General features: G+C 41.2%; 1 protein-coding gene across 1 annotated transcript in view; it reads left to right on the top strand.

Annotated features, from left to right (window-relative positions):
* Positions 1–18,352, top strand: part of LOC143297106 (sodium/calcium exchanger 2-like) — an 85,527-nt gene that overhangs the window by 50,637 nt on the left and 16,538 nt on the right. The window contains exons 7-14 of the mRNA XM_076609278.1: positions 1,430–1,529; positions 4,519–4,549; positions 5,172–5,357; positions 6,129–6,291; positions 7,791–7,914; positions 11,555–11,684; positions 15,709–15,799; positions 16,638–16,655. Coding sequence (XP_076465393.1) covers positions 1,430–1,529; positions 4,519–4,549; positions 5,172–5,357; positions 6,129–6,291; positions 7,791–7,914; positions 11,555–11,684; positions 15,709–15,799; positions 16,638–16,655 — 843 coding nt within the window. The remainder of the gene's footprint in view (positions 1–1,429; positions 1,530–4,518; positions 4,550–5,171; positions 5,358–6,128; positions 6,292–7,790; positions 7,915–11,554; positions 11,685–15,708; positions 15,800–16,637; positions 16,656–18,352) is intronic.

Here is an 18,352-nt window from a genome sequence, read left to right as displayed (position 1 = left end):
CTTTTTTTGTATAGTTTTCTGTCATTTTTCCACCAGTGATCTGTTTTCATGATAGTTTTCATCTCTCTCTCTCTCTCTCTCTCTCTCTCTCTCTCTCTCTCTCTCTCTCTCTCTATATATATATATATATATATATGAAAATATAAATTATTATATATGATTTCTTGTAACTTCAGATCTTATTGGAGCCAAGGAACAATGGATGACGACGTGTACGCTTGAATAATCGGTGCTTCTTTAGATCAGTGCTTGAGGAAACAAACCATAATAAAGCAGAATAAACAACGAATATGGGATCGGAAACGTGCGATACCGTGTTCGAAATGTCATGGATACGAGGTCGAGACAAGTATGAGCCCGTTAAGGCTATTATTTGGACACGAGTTTGACTCAGTGAACAGAATCTATCACCTTCAATCTTTATTCTCATTTATTTTCCTTAGCCTATACATTTTGGTCCTGCACAGCTAGTCATATTCCCATAATTTACAAAATCATCTGCTTTCATTGAAAAACCATGCAGAAATTGGGAGAAAAACAGTCGTGTTTAAAACACACCACGTTTGTTCCAATAATTTTTATTTTCTAATGCTCACTTTTTGTGTGTTTGAAACAGCCATACAAATGCACTTCTCTCTCTCTCTCTCTCTCTCTCTCTCTCTCTCTCTGTGTATGTGGTATTTGGGATTGAGGGATGTAATAATCAGCAGAAAATTGAGAATTAAGGGGTTAAATAGCAGTTTGTTAGGGATGTAGAATCTTGAAAGCAATATCGTTTTCATTAGACACATGGAACTAGCTGTGCGGTCAGTCATTGCGAAGGACAAAGGACGACACACAAATTGTCCTCGTGATTCTGATGCCCCTGTCTGTCTGTCTGTCTGTTTGTTTTTTTCTCTCTCCCTCCCTCACTGTCCCTTTTCACAACTTTTTTGTTTTCATTTGCCTTTCTTTTGATATCCTTAATTAGTGTGTAAGGAGAATTTGATTTTATGTTGAGATACTTGGGCATATTTTGTGTTTAAAAAAAAGCAAAGAAAGAGGGGGAAAAACGACACACCAGTTAACAAAATATAGTCTTTTTCTTTCTTTATTGCCGAAAGTCAAATGCACGAAATACAGGTTTAGATATACCACCAGATCTATGTTTGTCAGTAACTAATCATACCAAGTGAAGTAGATTTACCATCGCATAACAGGATAAAACGCGGCATTCTCATTTTTTTTTTTAATCGTTGTTAGTTGTAATCCGCAGTGTAGTGGTCAGTCAACGAACAAATACTGTCAAGAAGTACTAATAGTGCATAAACGTCACAGACACACACACAAATCCAGTCTGAAGTTTTTAGATGGAGGTCAGTAGTGGTAAGCGGTGGTCAGTTGACGAAAAAAAATATCTGCCAAGGCGTCATAAGATTGCTCTGTGCAGGAGACTTGATGGGCAAGTTCACCTTCGTTTCCGATCGTTTCGCCGTGCAGACCAGTGCTGGCTCCATGGAGATTGACATCCTGTTCCACAGGCAGATGCCGTGAGTCGCTTCTTCCCGCGCTTGTGTGTGTTGTATTTGAGTGCTTATATATGTGTGTGTGTGTGTGTGTGTGGGCGCGCGCGCGCGCGCGCAGTTTCGGTTGAAAATCGAAGCTAAGGACAGATAACCTAGCTCAAGGAAAATCAATAGAACACTTTGTAAATCTATAGGACAAAGCATTCGGTTGCTTAGTAAAAATCGGTTTTGATCTTTTTCAGGTGTATATTCATTTGAAAATACAACTCAGTGCAGACTGAAAAATATGAACCAAAACAAACAAGCAAACAAAATGCAACAGAAACCAAATAACCTTTTCAAAGTATATCTCGTAACTTTGAGTTAAATTTGAAGCTTAAAAGAACCTCATTTTACTGGCATGGTCGGTTGATATGGACTGCATTTCACAGGTTATGTGATCAACGTTGTTGTGTTCTAGTCAGTTACTCAAGGAGGCGTCACTGTATTCGGACAACTCCATATATCGCGTGTCCCCAAAAAAGTGAACCGCTTTTTGACAAGTATTTTCTCAGTGATAGAGAAACCGAATTCATTGAAAATGTTCAGACAGTAACCTTAGGGTACAATCAACAAGTCTGCAAAATATCTAAACGTTCGGACGCAAATTATGCGAGTATTGTCAAATTCAAAACAGCATGTCGAAAACTCCAATATCAGAGCAGTGCAATGTGACCTTTATCATGTTCATGCCAGCTGCAAGGTGTTGGCATCTGTCAATCAGTGCCATTCTAAAAATAGCCTGTTTGGGTGTCAAGTCTATTGATTTATTTTATTGTCGTCTGTATCCAAAATCAGTTCTGTCCAAAGTTTCAGTTTGGAAGGATCAGCCATGCCTTTGAGTGAAAGTGATAAGGCTACCATTGAAAACTGTTTCAAGGAGAAAAGCTGGGGTGGGAGAAGGATCGTAAAGGAATTTCCACGCAGGGGGTGGAGTCATGCCATTGTAAATAGACTTATCGCTAAAATACGCACTACAGGGTCAGTAGCACGTAAAATTGGCAGTGAGAGACCCAAGACGGCATGTTCGGAAGAGAACAAGGACCGTGTTGAGGAACTGATTCAATCCCAGGAGGAGAACCCAGGGACCCACAAATCTCATTGAAGTTGCAAGCGATTTACAAGTGAGCAAGTCTTCTGTGCAAAGAATGGCGAAATAAGTGGAGCTGAAGCCCTTCAAGAAGATACGCGTATCAAGGAGGGACCAAAATGTTAGAGGGAAAAGAAAAACTCGCTGCCGTAACTTGAATGACCCATACTCGGCCACTGATGTGAAAAGGATCTTTCTCACAGACGAGAAAGACTTAGGGATAGCTAAAAATCGCCAAAACGATCGCGTTTATGGGAAACGGAAACGAGAAATTCAGCCATCTAGCCTCTATTATGAGACTTTTAGACTTTCAAAAAAGATAATGGTTTCAGCTGGAGTATCCTGGAAAGGAAAAACAAACATTCATTTTATTGACACTGATAGAGCCAAGGTTAACAGTGAAAGCTACATTCAGTTATTGGATGACAATCTTCTCCCGGATTGTAGGCGTCTTTATCCTAGAAACAATTACGTGTTTCAGCAAGATGGGGCTCCTTCACACACAAGTATGGTAACCCAGGCCCATCTGGAAGAGGCTACACCAGAATTCATCAAGAAGGATGAATGGCCTCCATAAAGTCCTGACTGTAACCCATTTGATAATGTCAAATGGGACTCTCTGAAGGAGAAAGTTTACCGGGGAGTGAGAGACAAGTTGACTGAGCAGGCGTTAAAGGACAGGATAGTTATGTCATGGGAGGAGATATCGGTGGAAGAAATACGTAAAAGCATTTCTGCTTGGAAGAAACGGTTTCGTTTAATCGTGGAGGAAGATGGAGGCCACATTGAGCATAAACTGAAATAAGTGAGTTTTCCTCTGAATCTGGATTTTTTGACATGCTGTTTTGAATTTGACAATACTCGCATAATTTGCGTCCGAACATTTAGATATTATGCAGACTTGATGATACCCTTAGGATACTATGTGAACATTTTCAATGAATTCGGTTTCTCTATCACTGAGAAAATACTTTTGAAGAACTCTTATTTTTCGTAGGATTTCCTATTTTCCCAGATGTAGACCGCTCGTTGTGCTACCAGCGAGCCTGTCAGCTCGCTCATTTCCATTAACACTTGCATGTCCATGGCAGTATAACCATGTAAGCTTTTGAATCTGAAATATGCGCATGTCACTTTGGGCTTCCCATTCCGCTTTAATTTTTGTAGGTTCATTGAGTCAGTCAGAATCAAGGCATGTTGATTTCCAGGCGTATGAATAGATGACAGCCACTGGAGAGAATGTGTCACAGGTTCAACTTCAGATATCAGGCTAGAGGTTGTAGCACAATAATGTCGTCACAGCTTCAGCTTCCATTGTCTGGCTGGAAGTTGTCACTTTAATGAAAAATCATATAGCGGGTATGCAGTTATTTGTTGCTGGTGGTGTAAGTGGCTTTGTCATTGTCACAATGCAGTGGTTGTGAGGTTACTGGTGATGTAAGTGACTGTCATTGTTGAATTCCGGCGGGTATGGAGTGTGTGTGTGTGTGTGTGTGTGTGTGTGTGCGCGCGCGCAGTTATTTGTTGCTGATGATGCATGTGAGTGACTTTGTCATTGTTTTCAAGCATCGGGTGTGCAGTTATTTGTTGCTGGTATGTATGTTACTTTGACTTTGTTACCATGCAGCGGGTATGCACTTATTGTTACCATGCAGCGGGTATGCACTTATTGTTACCATGCACCGGGTATGCACTCAATTTTTTCATTGTTACTTTCTGTAACTACTATGAGTTTTGTCTCTGTTACTGTGCGGCAGATGCGCAGTTATTATTGTTGTGGTGGTAGTGTATAATAATATTGATTTCAGGTTATCTTCTGGCATATAAAACGATGTTAACGAGCGATTCATTTCTGATTTATTTTACTATCTTTTTTTTGTGCAGGAATGTATCATTCGTTAACGATATGGATATGGTAAGCTAACAATCCATCTTTGTCTGTTTGTGACTCTTTTCTGTCTCAGTTTGCCTCTCACTCTTTCTCTTACCCCCGTAATGTGCGAGTGAAGAGATAGATTTTAAGAGAGAGAGAGAGAGAAAGAAGAAAGAGATAGGTTTTAAGAGAGAGAGAGAGAGAGGGGGGGGGGGGGGTTGCGGGGGGGGGGGAAACATTGAATAAACCAGACAAGCAATGAACCAGATTATTTAGACAACGAATAGCACAGGCAAACAGACTTCCAAGTGTTCATATGCACAAAAAATATTCGTTGATTACAAAGATGTCAGTTCTGGTTCTTCTAAACACGTCAAGATCATCAACACAACGGACTTCGATACAGTGTGTGTGTGTGTGTGTGTGTGTGTGTGTGCTCTTTTGATTAGGGGCAAGAAGCCCAACCAGGATCTCGAAAAATCGCAAGTTGTATTGCTTAAAGTACACTTCAATAAGTGATTGCTCTCTTGCATATCTATGTCTAATCCTTTTTTTGTTTAAGAAATGTTTTACAAATCTGCTTAAAAATTACTAGTACTGCTATTCCTCCTCCTCCTACTACTACTACTTCTTTTTGTTTGTTTGTTTATTTGTTTGTTTGAAGAACGGTATGGTAGACGGCGATGAGCAAATGTCCGGGGATGGGGGTCGCGCCATGGTGCTAACCCCCAGGCAGTCACCCACGGATCCTATTGGCAGAGTCATACCAGGCGAGGTCACCGTGGAGTACGAGACCCGAGAAGGAACAGCCAAGGCCGATAAGGACTTCGTTGCCACCACGGGCACGATGGTCAGTGGTGGTGGACTGGGACTTGTGTGTGTGTGTGTGTGTGTGTGTGTGTGTGTGTGTGTGGATTAGTAAGGGATTTTTTTTCTTCTCTGTTTATCTTCCAGTGGAAAGTCTGTATAGATTTTTAGAACGTTGATTTTTTGTATGTGGCTTTCTTTTTTCAGTCTCAACTGAGACATGGTACTTTCTGCACGGCACGGGGAGCTCAGTTCAATGAAAGAAATTCGGGAGGAGGGGAGATTGAAGTGGGGGTCTGTGTTGAATGTTTTCCCGTTCCCTCCGTTACTCGGCGATCATCAGTCAACAGCACCAGAAAGCAAGACTGGTAATGGATGATAGGACGGTTGATGAGGACCTGAAGATGGGGATTTTAACTGGGGAGGGAGAGCGAATAAGATAGAGAATCGAGGTTGAGGTGGAAGGTCCCATAGCCATCGGGACAGTAAGGGCCCATAGGCATCGGGGCAGTGAATTCATATCCTTGTCAATAGAGAAATGTAGGAGAGGTGTTGGTGACCGCATGGTGTTGAAAGGTGGGAAATGCTACGTTCACCCACGAAACAGTGGACACAGGGATACGGATTTATATATTTTTTATGTTCGTTTGTACTCAGAGTCCAACGGCTTTATATACTTTTTTATGTTCGTTTGCACTCAGAGTCCAACATACATCTTGGAATTTCTCGGACACAAAAATGTAGATAGCCTATACATATACATGTATGATTAAAAAAAAAAGTGTTATATTGAGCTGCCTACTTGGTGTGGTAGACCTTCGACGAGTGTGACTACGCGAAGGTGGTGAAAATACCCATCTTGCAAGGCAAGCAGCAAGGCTGCGACGTGGACTTCTACTTCATCCTGAAGAACCCCACAGGAGGTGGGAAGCTGGGCGATCCCAGCATTACCCGCATCACAATCATGGATGATGATGGTAAGCCAGGCTTGTACCTGAAAGGCTGGTGTAGCAGGCCGAACTCTACCCCTGGCTAGTTTATATCCAGAGTATAATGTAGCCTAGGCTACTTTAACCCCCGGGCTTAAACCAGCCTAGGCCATGCCATACCCCTCCAGGCCGGAATAAACCCCCTGACTTTGCTCACCCAGCCAGTCTGTATCACATTTTTGTCAATAATGATAATTTTATTTATAATGGAAATTTATGTAGTGCCTCGAAATGCTCAAGAAGTTTTACAATGATTGCAAAAGCGTAATAAGAAAGGAACAATGATTTGATTTAGTGTATTTCACAAAAAACATGGTTGCAAATATGTACAAAAGCTATGATAATAATATTAACTAATATTAGCATAAACCGTCCAAAAATTTCAGAGTGAAATGAACTCAAATAAGTAACGTATACCACACACACACACACACACACACACACACGAGCGCACGCTCTCTCTCTCTCTCTCTCTCTCTCTCTCTCTCTCTCTCTCTCGCACACACACACACACACACACACACACACACATTCACATAATTGCGCACCCCCCTGCCCCCTCACACACACACACATGAACAAACCGACTATGGAGATAAACATACTTGTTTCCCTTTGAAGGTAAATGTGTACAAAAATCCATTGCAGTTCGCATAAACTTCATTTTAAGGCTGTAAATGTTGGCAATATTCACACCCATCAAATATCAATGTATTTCAGAGAAAAAGAGGGGGTGTGGGGTTATAAAGTGGCCCAGGGGATATAAATTGGCCGAGGCCAAACTGTACCCTGAAATTGATGTGTAAAATTTTTTGTAAAATGCGACTCTGCTTCCATGACAAAAAAAGTTTAACTGTGATTGCTCATATCTAATTTTTCATGTGTTTTTATTTTCGTTTTCTAACTGTGTTTTCTTTTATGTGTGCTGGAGAAGTGTGAGATTGAGATTTTGGATCGAGAGTGTATGCTGCTTCTTAGGTTGACCATTTATGATGTTTATAACTGTATTTTTACGACTCTTTTTTGTGTTTCTACTTCATCTTATGTATTGAATTATTGGATTTGAAAAGCGCTAAGAGCTCGATGTTGCTTCTGTCATAGCGCTATGTGCAATATAATGATAATTTTCATTACAATGCGGAAATTAAAATCTTTGATTTCTGTCTCTTTGTTCCTCCCTCCCTCCCTCTCTGCCTGTCCGTCTCTCTCTCTCTCTCTTTGTCTCTCTTTCTCTCTCTCTCTCTCTCTTTATCTCTCTGTCATTTCGCGGCCGGACTTTTGCACAGAACTATTTTTGTGACTGGGAATTGTACATCACAGTGCAATGCAATGCAGTGCAATGCAGTGCAGTGCAATGCCTGTTTTGTATTTTTCCTGTTGTGTATTTTGAACATTTGAACGACGCAGTAGAATGGAGAACAAAAATGTTCCCTTTGGTTACATATATCCAAGCATAATGGGTCTGAACCTGGCACGGTGGGTTTCAGAGCCTGGGGAGTTTCTGTTTGAGGAGAGCACCTACTACGCCAACATGAAGGACGGTTTGGCGACAGTACGGGTCATCCGTGAACACGGATTTGAAGGCGCGGTCAGCCTGGAGTATTCCACCATGTGAGCCACTGTTTCATTTATATTATCTTTTTATTTTTCAAGACAGATGTTTATGACATTATTGCTCAACTTGCAAAATATTTCATTTACAGATATTAAATGAATGAATGCATACCATTTATAATTCCTTTTTTTTTTTATAACACTTAAAAACACGATTTCACATTGAAAAGCATATTGCTATAAATGATTAACTGTGATTACATTAAATTTATCAATAGTTGGTTGTATTACACACCTTTGTTTGATGATGTGCATGTTTAACAAAATAACAGTATAACAAGACCGAAAAACCATGGCTATGAACTTTTAACTGACGTAATATGTAACATCATACGAGGTGTTTTTTCATTCTACACGAAGAAACAGGAAAATGCCCACATATTTTTCCTTTTTTTTTCTTTCGGTCATGAATCATCGGTTTCTTATGTGCAGACATGATACGCACACGTGTGTGTGTGTGCATTTGTGCGTGCCTTCATATGTATGTGTCGCTTTATGTATGTCTTGATGTAGTTTACGTACGTTCGCGTCTAATAAAAAATGAAATCCATCTTTGAGCATTATCTCGGATTGAACCTGTATTAATGTGATATAGAATCATTAATGTGATCATCTTGTATGAAAAAATGGAATTTAAAAGAAAACCTCATAACGCGTAAAAAAAATCTTTTTGTAAGTCCTGCTGTTGTCCTTTTCGTTTCTCTAGTTTGCCTTGTTCCATTTGCCTTTTCGAAAGAAAAACACAAGAAGAAAAGCACACACACGCACAAAACGAGGATAGGATAGTTTTCAGAGATTCTGATGGTTGTACGCACATGTGTGGGTCCACGCGTAGATGTGTACATGTTGACAAGTGTATGCGTACACAAACTGATAAAGGTTAATACACAGAACGTTAAAAAGCGAACCTAACCAAAACAGTTACACTTCGTAACACATTCCTGTATCAGTTATGCAAGTCGATGTACACGGTCGTATTTTCATATTTGACCGACGGTATACGTTTTTATATAGTGTGAGTCTGTATATGTGTACATGCGTTTGTGCACTATGCATGTGGATTTCAAGACTGCCTGCAAATGTGAAGCAAGGAAGGTAGGTGAGATAACAACAACAACAATAAAACATTGTCTTTCACAGAGATTTGCAGAAACCTCACCAACACGAAGAAAAGAAGGAAGAGTTAGAGGAGGGTTGGGGTTCAAACATAATAATGATAATGACATTTATATAGCGCGTTTCTCTAGAAATACTGCTCAAGGCGCTTTACATTTCGTTCCCCACTCACCGCCTCCCCGTCAGTACTCTTCTCCACCCCCCTACGCCCTCCCCCGTCCATCCCCCTCCCCCCTCGCCCCCTGCCCCCCCTCGCCCCGCATGACCCCCCCCCCACACACACACACACACGGAAGCACGTGCCAGAAAATACTCACGCAACTGTGCTTTGGTAACCACCCACCCACCCATGACGCCCTCCAGAAAACACATCCCTGCAACACGCACTCAGGCACGCACACACACACGAACGAACGGACATTCACCAGCACCTCGCCACACACACACGACAAACAGCCATCCACAACAAAACATTCACCAAAAACCAGATCACATCAAGGTAAAGAAAATTCCCTCAAAACAACAACAACAAAACATGCAACTTATTTCTTCGTTGTTTTTTTTCCACAGCAGTCTTTATTCCTCTTCTCTCGACCATCCATTTCACAATTCTTGCATTCATACAGTAGCATCTTTCTTTTGTGGTCGTTATACGGATTTACCTGTGAAACTATACATTAAAAAAAGAAAAGAAAAAAAGTCATGGCGACACCATACAACAAACATAGGCAATGACATTTTTTACAGAGCATACAAACCCAGGTCAAGTGTGATATGATCCTACTTCTAAATTAATTTTCTGAGTTGTGTTTCCTGTTCAGAAGCCATTTTATACTGTAGGAAGACATAGTCTTTTTTACCTTACTGATGCACATTTTACCCGCTAAAAGAACTTGATTAATTCATTGGTTTATATAAGATCCTTCGTTCTCATTATGACCAAACAACACATCAGTTAGAAATGAATTTTCTTGTCCACTGTTGGAAATACAATATATTCAATGTATTTCCAGAATTTTCCTACAGATGGGCATTCAAAGAAAAAGCGTTCGATGACATCCACTGTGTTCGAGCAGCAATTAAAAAACACCGAGTCACATTCATCCATTTTGTGAAGCAGAATTTTAGAAGGATACAGATTGTGCAGTAACTTCCATTGCAACTCACGCAATCGCACTTCTTTTGTTACCCGCCTTGGCATGAGCCAAACCCATTCATTATAGTAAAAATGGAATTTTCTATTCCACAATTCGACCGCAATTGGTGTCAGTGGTATACTATTACTTTTTTTTTTTTTTGGAGCAGGGATGCTTTGATTTGTTTTGGTTTTGCGACAAAACAGTTCGCTTCAGTGATATGATTCTCTGTTTCCAGATGTATTTCACCATTTCTGATCCAGTTTATCCAAGTTTGTGGAATTGCATTTAATATAGCGTTGTACTGAAATAACGTTATTGCCCTGTTTTGATCAAGCTGATTTTGTATTTCGTCTAGCGTCATAAAACGCTTTTCCTGTATACTGACAATGTCACTAATTTTTTTTATGAAACCACTCCTCGCCATTTTAAGAAATTAAGCACTTTCTGTTTGTATTTAATTATCATAATAATTAACTAGGTATTGTTTATAACGATGCCTTTTGCTAACACACTGACTTTTTGCATTTGTTTCATTATCCAAATACGTAAGTAAAATTTCTTTCCAAAATATTTTTTTTATTAGCGAGATACCTTGGATCTTCATTTTAGAACAGTTTATTTCGAATGACTCATCGGCAGAGGCAATTTTAGAAAACTGCCAAAAAGGAGAATTAAAGACCATTTTTATGATCTTCTGTTATGTAACTTCCCAACCCATTGTAGATGAAAAAATATTTTGCAACTGTACCATGTTAAACATATTCAGTCAATACTACTTTACTGTGTATGTTGAGGTCTTTTATCTTTGTGATTAATATTTTTTCCTGGTTTTCCTATTTTCCTCTACTTCTATTGCCATTTTGTCTTTTGTAAAGACAATCCTTCAGATTTTTATTGTCTCTACTATTTCGAATAGAGTAGTCAAATTTTGTTTACATATATCGCCCACTGCTAGAACCTTAGTTTTAGCTTTAAGACTGAAAAACCGGTAATTTGTTTCAAAATAGTTGTTCCCTTGCTAATGCCATTCTCATTCTTCAGAAACAGAGTTGTGTCGTCTGCCATCTGTTGTATTTTGATGCTTGCAGTGTTGTTTTCATTTGGATGTGGTACTTGTATTCCAGATATGTCACTGTTCCTTATCTTGATGGCTAATGATTCTACTGCAAGGACAAAGGCTAGTGAGGAAAACGGGCTACTACTGTTGTTGGAAAAGATGCGTTTTCAGAGCAGACTTAAAAGATTTCAATGTTGACAGGACTAGGAGGAGTCATGGTTAAAAAAGAAGTTTTACTCCCCATTGTTTTTTTCTCCATAGAAAAAGGGGCAGCAGTGAAAGATAATAACAACTCTGTGTGTGTGTGTGTGTGTGTGAAATAAAGAGACGGGACGGCGATTGGAGATAAAGATTTCAACAATGACGCGGACTTCCTGGAGAGACACGGTGTCCTGCAGTTCGAGCACGGGGAGACGGCCAAGAGCATCACCATCTTCGTCAACACTGCGTCTAAGGTAAGAAAATGTGAAGACCCTTTCTACAGGTGTTTGTGTGTATCTGTGTGTGTGTGTGTGTGTGTGTGTGTGTTTGGGAGTGAGGTGGGGAGGGGAATGGTGTAGGGAGGTCATTTGGTGCAGACTTGCCGTGAGCACGTTCCTCTCAAGACAACTGTCAAAATTCGACATGAACAGCGATGATAATGATCATGTTGTTGATAATAATAATAATGGTAAGCAGAAGTCGAAGAAGAAATGGTGCCCGTTGAGTACACACATAGTCCAAGCGAGTATGCATTATCACTCGCTCTTACGATCTCTTGTAATCGCGCGCACACTCAAGCATGTATACAGAAGCACACGCACACACACGCATCCGCATTAACCCCCCCCCCTCCCACACACACACACACACACACACACACACACACACAGACACACACATCCACGCACGCATACACACGCCCCCCCCTGCCCCCCACTCACACTCACACGTAAGCACACACACAATCTCGCGTCTATACATATATGTAAGCATGCACATACGTGCGGTATACATTCACGAACAATACACACACACGCTCGCATAGACAGTCATGCTGAAAATCGGCCAATTACACAGTCATGAGCAAACGTGTTGTGAAGCATATTTTTTAAAAGTAATATGATTTGCTTGAAGAGGGGGGATGGTTGACGGCTGAGTCATAAGAATTCCAATAACAGATTTTTTTTTATTTGCAAAGAAGGCAGCACTGCAGCTCTGTTGTGCTCAAGACGAAATAAAGACAAACACTCCCCAAGACCACGTTAACAACAAGAAACAACAACAACAAAACAAAATAAAATAAAATTCCAGACACTAGCTGTGGAAGTGTGCTGTCGGCAGGTACCATGCACACGGGCACAATCTTCAGACGTGTGTACAGTGTCAGCGATGTCATTTTCTCCAGTTGTCACTTTGTATACCAAACAGCTGAACGGATAAAACAAGGAAGAGAGGCAGTGACAGATGTCTTTACCAGAATCTGAAACAAAATCTGACAGTTTGGAGAATTGCCAACAACGTGGACATAGTCTCTAGTTGTTGCTCTATCCAAGAAAGGCAACGTACAACTGTGCCAAAATTATAGACCTTCCATTATGATCAGCCATGCTCAAAGTAATCCTGAACAGACTCAGACCACAGGCAAAAGAAGTCGATGTAGAAGAACAAGCTGGGTTCCACTGTGGGATAAACGCCACAGAACATATTTTCAACCTTCGTGGTCTGTGAAAAAATAGAGCTAACACCAACTAAACATCAGTCTTCATCGACTTTAGTCTGGCATTTGATCGAGTTTAGCATGATGCACAGTGGACAACCATGAATAAGTAAAACATGGGCCAAAGGCTGATGAACATCATTAGATAGGTTTACGCAAGAGCCTACAGTGCAATCCTCGTTCAAGGAACTGTTGGCGACAGGTTCCACATGTCAGTTGGTGTCCATTAACGTTGTCTTCTACGTCCTACACTTCCTGGAATGTATAATGACTCATGCCCTCGAAGGACACTGGCTCAGTGAACATCAGAGGACGAACCATCACAAATCTCCGATTTGCTGATGATATTGGTGGGCTGGCAGGCAGTGAGAAAGAACTGGCAGAACTGGCGTACGGCATGGGAGAAACATAACGAAGTACGGAATAAAGATCAGCGCCGAGAAGACGAAACTCAGCACACATGGAGAACCCATTCAAGACCAAGATCAGTGTCAGCGGACAAAAGCTATGAACAGTGAAGCAGTGTTCAGTCTTCGCACCATCGTAAGTGATGAAGGGTCTAAGACCGAAATACTGACAAGAGCTGCGTAGACTACAACAGCAGTCGCAGGACTGGAGCCCATATGGAGAGACAAGAACAGTCTCAGAACAAACCCGTTGCCCCTGTGAGCACTGTCTGTCTCTATTTTCTTGCATGCATGCGAGTGCTTGACTCTTACAACAGAGCTTTTGAGGAGGATGCAAGCAGTGGAAATGAGATGCTTCAGGAGATTCTTCGGTATCTCATAGTAGGACCAAATAACAAATGAAGAAATCAGGAAAACCATCAGGCAGTGCGTTATTCGGTATAAATACCTGCTAATAAAAGTGGAAAAAAATGAAATGAGACGGTATGGCCACGTAACACGATCTGACGAGCTCTCCAAGATCATCCTTCCCGGATCAGTGCAGTGGAAGAGAAAACGAGACAGACAGCGAACGAAACAGGCAGACGACATCACTGAGCGTACAGATAGGAGCTTTGCGGAAACTCAGGTCATATCCCACGACCGCCAAAAATGGAAAATATCGGCGGTGCGTTTAGTAGTACAGCGCCCCCAAAACCGATCCAGGATGCGGGACCAGTGATAGTGACATACCAACCAGGATGTGGGACCAGTGATGGTGACATACCAACCAGGATGTGGGACCAGTGATAGTGACATACCAACCAGGATGTGGGACCAGTGATAGTGACATACCAACCAGGATGTGGGACCAGTGATAGTGACAACCACTGAGCGGATAGATAGGAGCTTTGCGGAAACTCGAGTCATATCCCACGACCTCCATAAATGGAAAATATCGGTGGTGCGTTTAGTAGTGCAGCGCCCCCAAAACCGATCCAGGATGCGGGACCAGTGATAGTGACATACCAACAAGGATGCGGGACCAGTGATAGTGACATACCAACCAGGATGTGGGACCAATGATGGTGACATACCAACCAGGATGTGGGACCAGTGATAGTGACATACCAACCAGTATGTGGGACCAGTGATAGTGACATACCAACCAGTATGTGGGACTAGTGATAGTGACATACCAACCAGGATGCGGGACCAGTGATAGTGACATACTAGCTAGGATGTGGGACCAGTGATAGTGACATACTAACCAGGATGCGGGACCAGTGATGGTGACATACCAGCAAGGATGCGGGACCAGTTATAGTGACAACCCAAACAGAAGAAAGGTTATTTGCTAGGCGTTAACACCTGTCATAGTTTGATTTATAAACTGCAAAGACAACAAATCAAGAGACCAATATTGGAGCTGTATGAAATTGGGCAGATGACTTGCAGAGACGAACAGGCGTGATTGCTTATTTATCAAGCCACACGCACGTGTAAATGCAGTAATACTCCAGTAGGAATTACAATTCAATCTCCGTCTCCCTGTGTAATTTAACAATTACACAAACACGCACACATATACAACCCCCCCCCCAGCCCCCCCACACACACCCCGAAACACTAATAATAATAATAACAATAATAATGATAATGAGATGTATAATTCAACTTAGAACTAGTAGTAGTATCGCATGGAACGGAATGATATTGGATTGGTTGTGTAAAGTTTATGATCACTCAAAATCGTGACCAAATCAATCTGACACCTTGCCATGTAACAGCAGACAGCTGACATGTAGTGCATCATGTGGTGACAAATGATGTATCATAATTATGGACGTGTCGCATCGTTTGGTGTTTGATTCATCACGTGAATTTTCCACAGTATTCAATGGAAGCGGTGGTTTTCTCCCCGAGCATTCAGCCAGGGACAGCCAACTTTCTCATCCATTTCACTCTGGTTTTATGGCATGAGCTAAGCTCATATACCGCACGCATTTTGTTTCCTTGCAAAAGCTAGTGCCCAGACCGCCACTCAAAGTAAGGTACGGAAAGAAATTCGTCCAGGTTCAACTGCCTTTTAACGTTTTCAAGACAGCGGCAGCGAAGGAGATACGGAAGGGTTTGTGGTGGGGAAGAGAGGTGGGGATGGTAGGTGATATAGAGACGGTTAGAACGTGGAATGGAATGGTTTGTTGAGGATGATGCGGTGTGTGTGGTAGAAAATGTTTTGCTCAGTTCAGTGTTCGTTTTGACTCTGACGTTCATGCATTCTGGGAAAATGCCATCACTGCAGCATATGCAAGCATGATATGAAAACCAACATATAACGATATATTTTTTACACTGGCAGAGTAACAAAGCCACCAAGTGTCCTGTGTGCAGGGATACAAGAATTTCATCCTTACTATACGAAACCCCGACAATGGAGGCAGAGTGGGCATTCGGAGTGCTGTGGTGGTGCACATGAACAAAGGTTAGTCGTTCGCGTCAGACTTAAATTTTTTTTTTTTTTAGCCTTTTGTTTAATACGGATTGACATGGATACTTATATAGCGCCTTTCCTCGCTCAGAGACCAAACTGTAAGCGCTTTACAAACAAAGAGTCATTTATTTAACAGGCTGCCTACCTGGGTAGAGCTGATTGAGAGATGCCTATGGCCAGATGGGCGCTCATCATTCGTTTCCAGTATCATTCAGTCAGGTTTCAGTTATACCCGCGCGCGCGCGCGCACACACACACACACGCGCACGCACACACACACACACACACACACAGCTTTTTACGTGTGTGACCGTTTGTTTATTCTTAACCCTACCATATAGGCAGCCATACTCCGTTTTCGCGGTGTGCTTGCTGGGTATGTTCTTGTTTCCATAAGCCACCGAATGCTGACATGGATTACAGGATCTTTAAATGCGTAATTGATCTTCTGTATTCGTAGACACACGCACAAAAGAGTTACACAGGTTTACAGAGGGTAACAGAAAAGCATGTCGGAATTGTATATCCTGAAATATAAAAATATGATTTCTAGTGGTATCCTGGAGTGCTTTTGAAATAATGGCATATCTTTTTGCCAGGAATTTTGAGAATTTAAACAATCATTGAAAGGGAATTACAGGCACAGTCTCTCTGAACATTGGTAAGTAAATAAGAAAAAAATTGTGCTTATACTGATGGCTCAATAAGTGTAGAACATTTATGATTTAATCCATGTCTGAATCGAATGCATCTGAAGGTTGCGCTAAATAGACCAAAATATAAACGTGGTAGTTGTGGTCTGAGCAGGTGATCTTGTTCTGTTTTGCAGGCGGAAGCGATGCATCGGGTATATTAGAATCGCTTTTCTTGTGTTTGTTTTGTTTTGCATATTTATGAATGTTGTCAGTTTGTTGTGTCTTACTGGAATGACGTGAGACTTCTTTTACTTCATTTTTTGTTGTTGATGATTTGGGGCAGAAGGTAAGAAAGCATGCCGTGCACTCCAGCACGTTTTGTACATGTGCTAATGTTACATTCATATGCTAATGTTTCAGACTAGCTTTGCCTTTGTCTCCATTAGGAGTTCTTCTTCTCTTTGATGCTCTGCTGAAACTATCAGCCGTATATTTAGGTTCATTGGTAATAAGGTGTTCTCCTGAGTTGGTCGAGGCGAGAAAAAAACAAATGAGAGAAATGTCACGCTCAGACTTGTGTCGATGAAAAGGCATTAGAAGTAATACTAAAGTACCCCAAGTGTTATTTACGAGAATAGCATTGAATTTCTTGACCGGGTTGGAAATAAGAATGGATAGATGTCTGAGGCTGAGGGGACAGAGACCATTGTTTCACACCCCTCCATTTCATAACAAACAGCATTTGTGTCCGTTTATTTATGTCGCCGTTGTGTGCATGTTATAAAGAATTTTTTGTTGTTTAAGGCTTAACGTGGTTTGGCAAAATGAACGGAAGGATTTCTTGCTTGCATTATTTAAATTTACAGTTTTGGTTACTACTTTGAGGAATACGTCATCTCCTGTATTGTTAACAATATTTTAACATGGTTTCTGCGCCTTTCTTTTGTTTATATATTCTCTCTGTCTGTCTGTCTCTCACATACACACACACACAATGATACAAATATTATACATATGTATGTATAATTAACAATTTAAAGAATGATGTTCACTGATACAAATTATTGTGTGAATGTTGGATAGTTTCAGATTTCTTTTGTATTACATGTTTAGTTATTTGAGACGTCCTGCATTAATGATGGCATTACATCAGACCACCGAGCTGAATATTCAGCTTGGTGAATCGAACACGTCTGTTGTGTCAAGCTGTTTCGGAAATGTGAACGAAGAGACTAAACTTTGGTTGTTTAACTCTGATGATTTGTCGATAAGGTTGTTACCAATTCGCCCCCCCCCCCCCCCTGTAATATTGACTTTCATAAAATTGTTTTAAAAAAATAAAGAAAAATTAAAAAAAAACAACAACAACCAAACCCACTTTAAGAAAAAAACAACAACCCTGCACGGCAGTGTAGCAGTGCAGATGATCTACAGGTCGCTGTTTATTGTCTCTTCATTTTAGAGTGTCTGGTCTCTGCGTTAGTTTTGTTTCGAGAGACTGCATGTTTAATTTCTGCCAGCGTTTATAAAATATGTTCAGTGTTAGGGATTTGGGTGGGGGTGTCTGGTGGGGTTAATTCAGACATTGTGCATGAGTACTTCACTGGCCCCTGCTTTGTTTGTCTCCCTTAAACTTCTCTTGGGCCATGTTTTGTTTCGCTTGATTGCAGAAAGGATGTGTGTATGCGCGCATGCGCGTGCGTGCGTGAGTTCCATTCTCAACGCTGCTCACAGCACTGTTTGAGTGACAGTTTATCGAAAGACGTAACTGGATCCAGCTCAGTTGTGGCAATGTCACAGTCCAGGAACGGATTTTCTCGTAGTTATGCACACAACACGCTGCTGCATAACCATACAACACAAGCACAAAGCAGCACAAGAAAGGAAACGACAAAACCTTGCCATGCAG

This window comes from Babylonia areolata, chromosome 22 (assembly GCF_041734735.1).
Source record: "Babylonia areolata isolate BAREFJ2019XMU chromosome 22, ASM4173473v1, whole genome shotgun sequence".
In the NCBI taxonomy this organism is placed as follows: Eukaryota; Metazoa; Mollusca; class Gastropoda; order Neogastropoda; family Buccinidae; genus Babylonia; species Babylonia areolata.
This window is presented reverse-complemented; position numbering and strand designations above follow the sequence as displayed.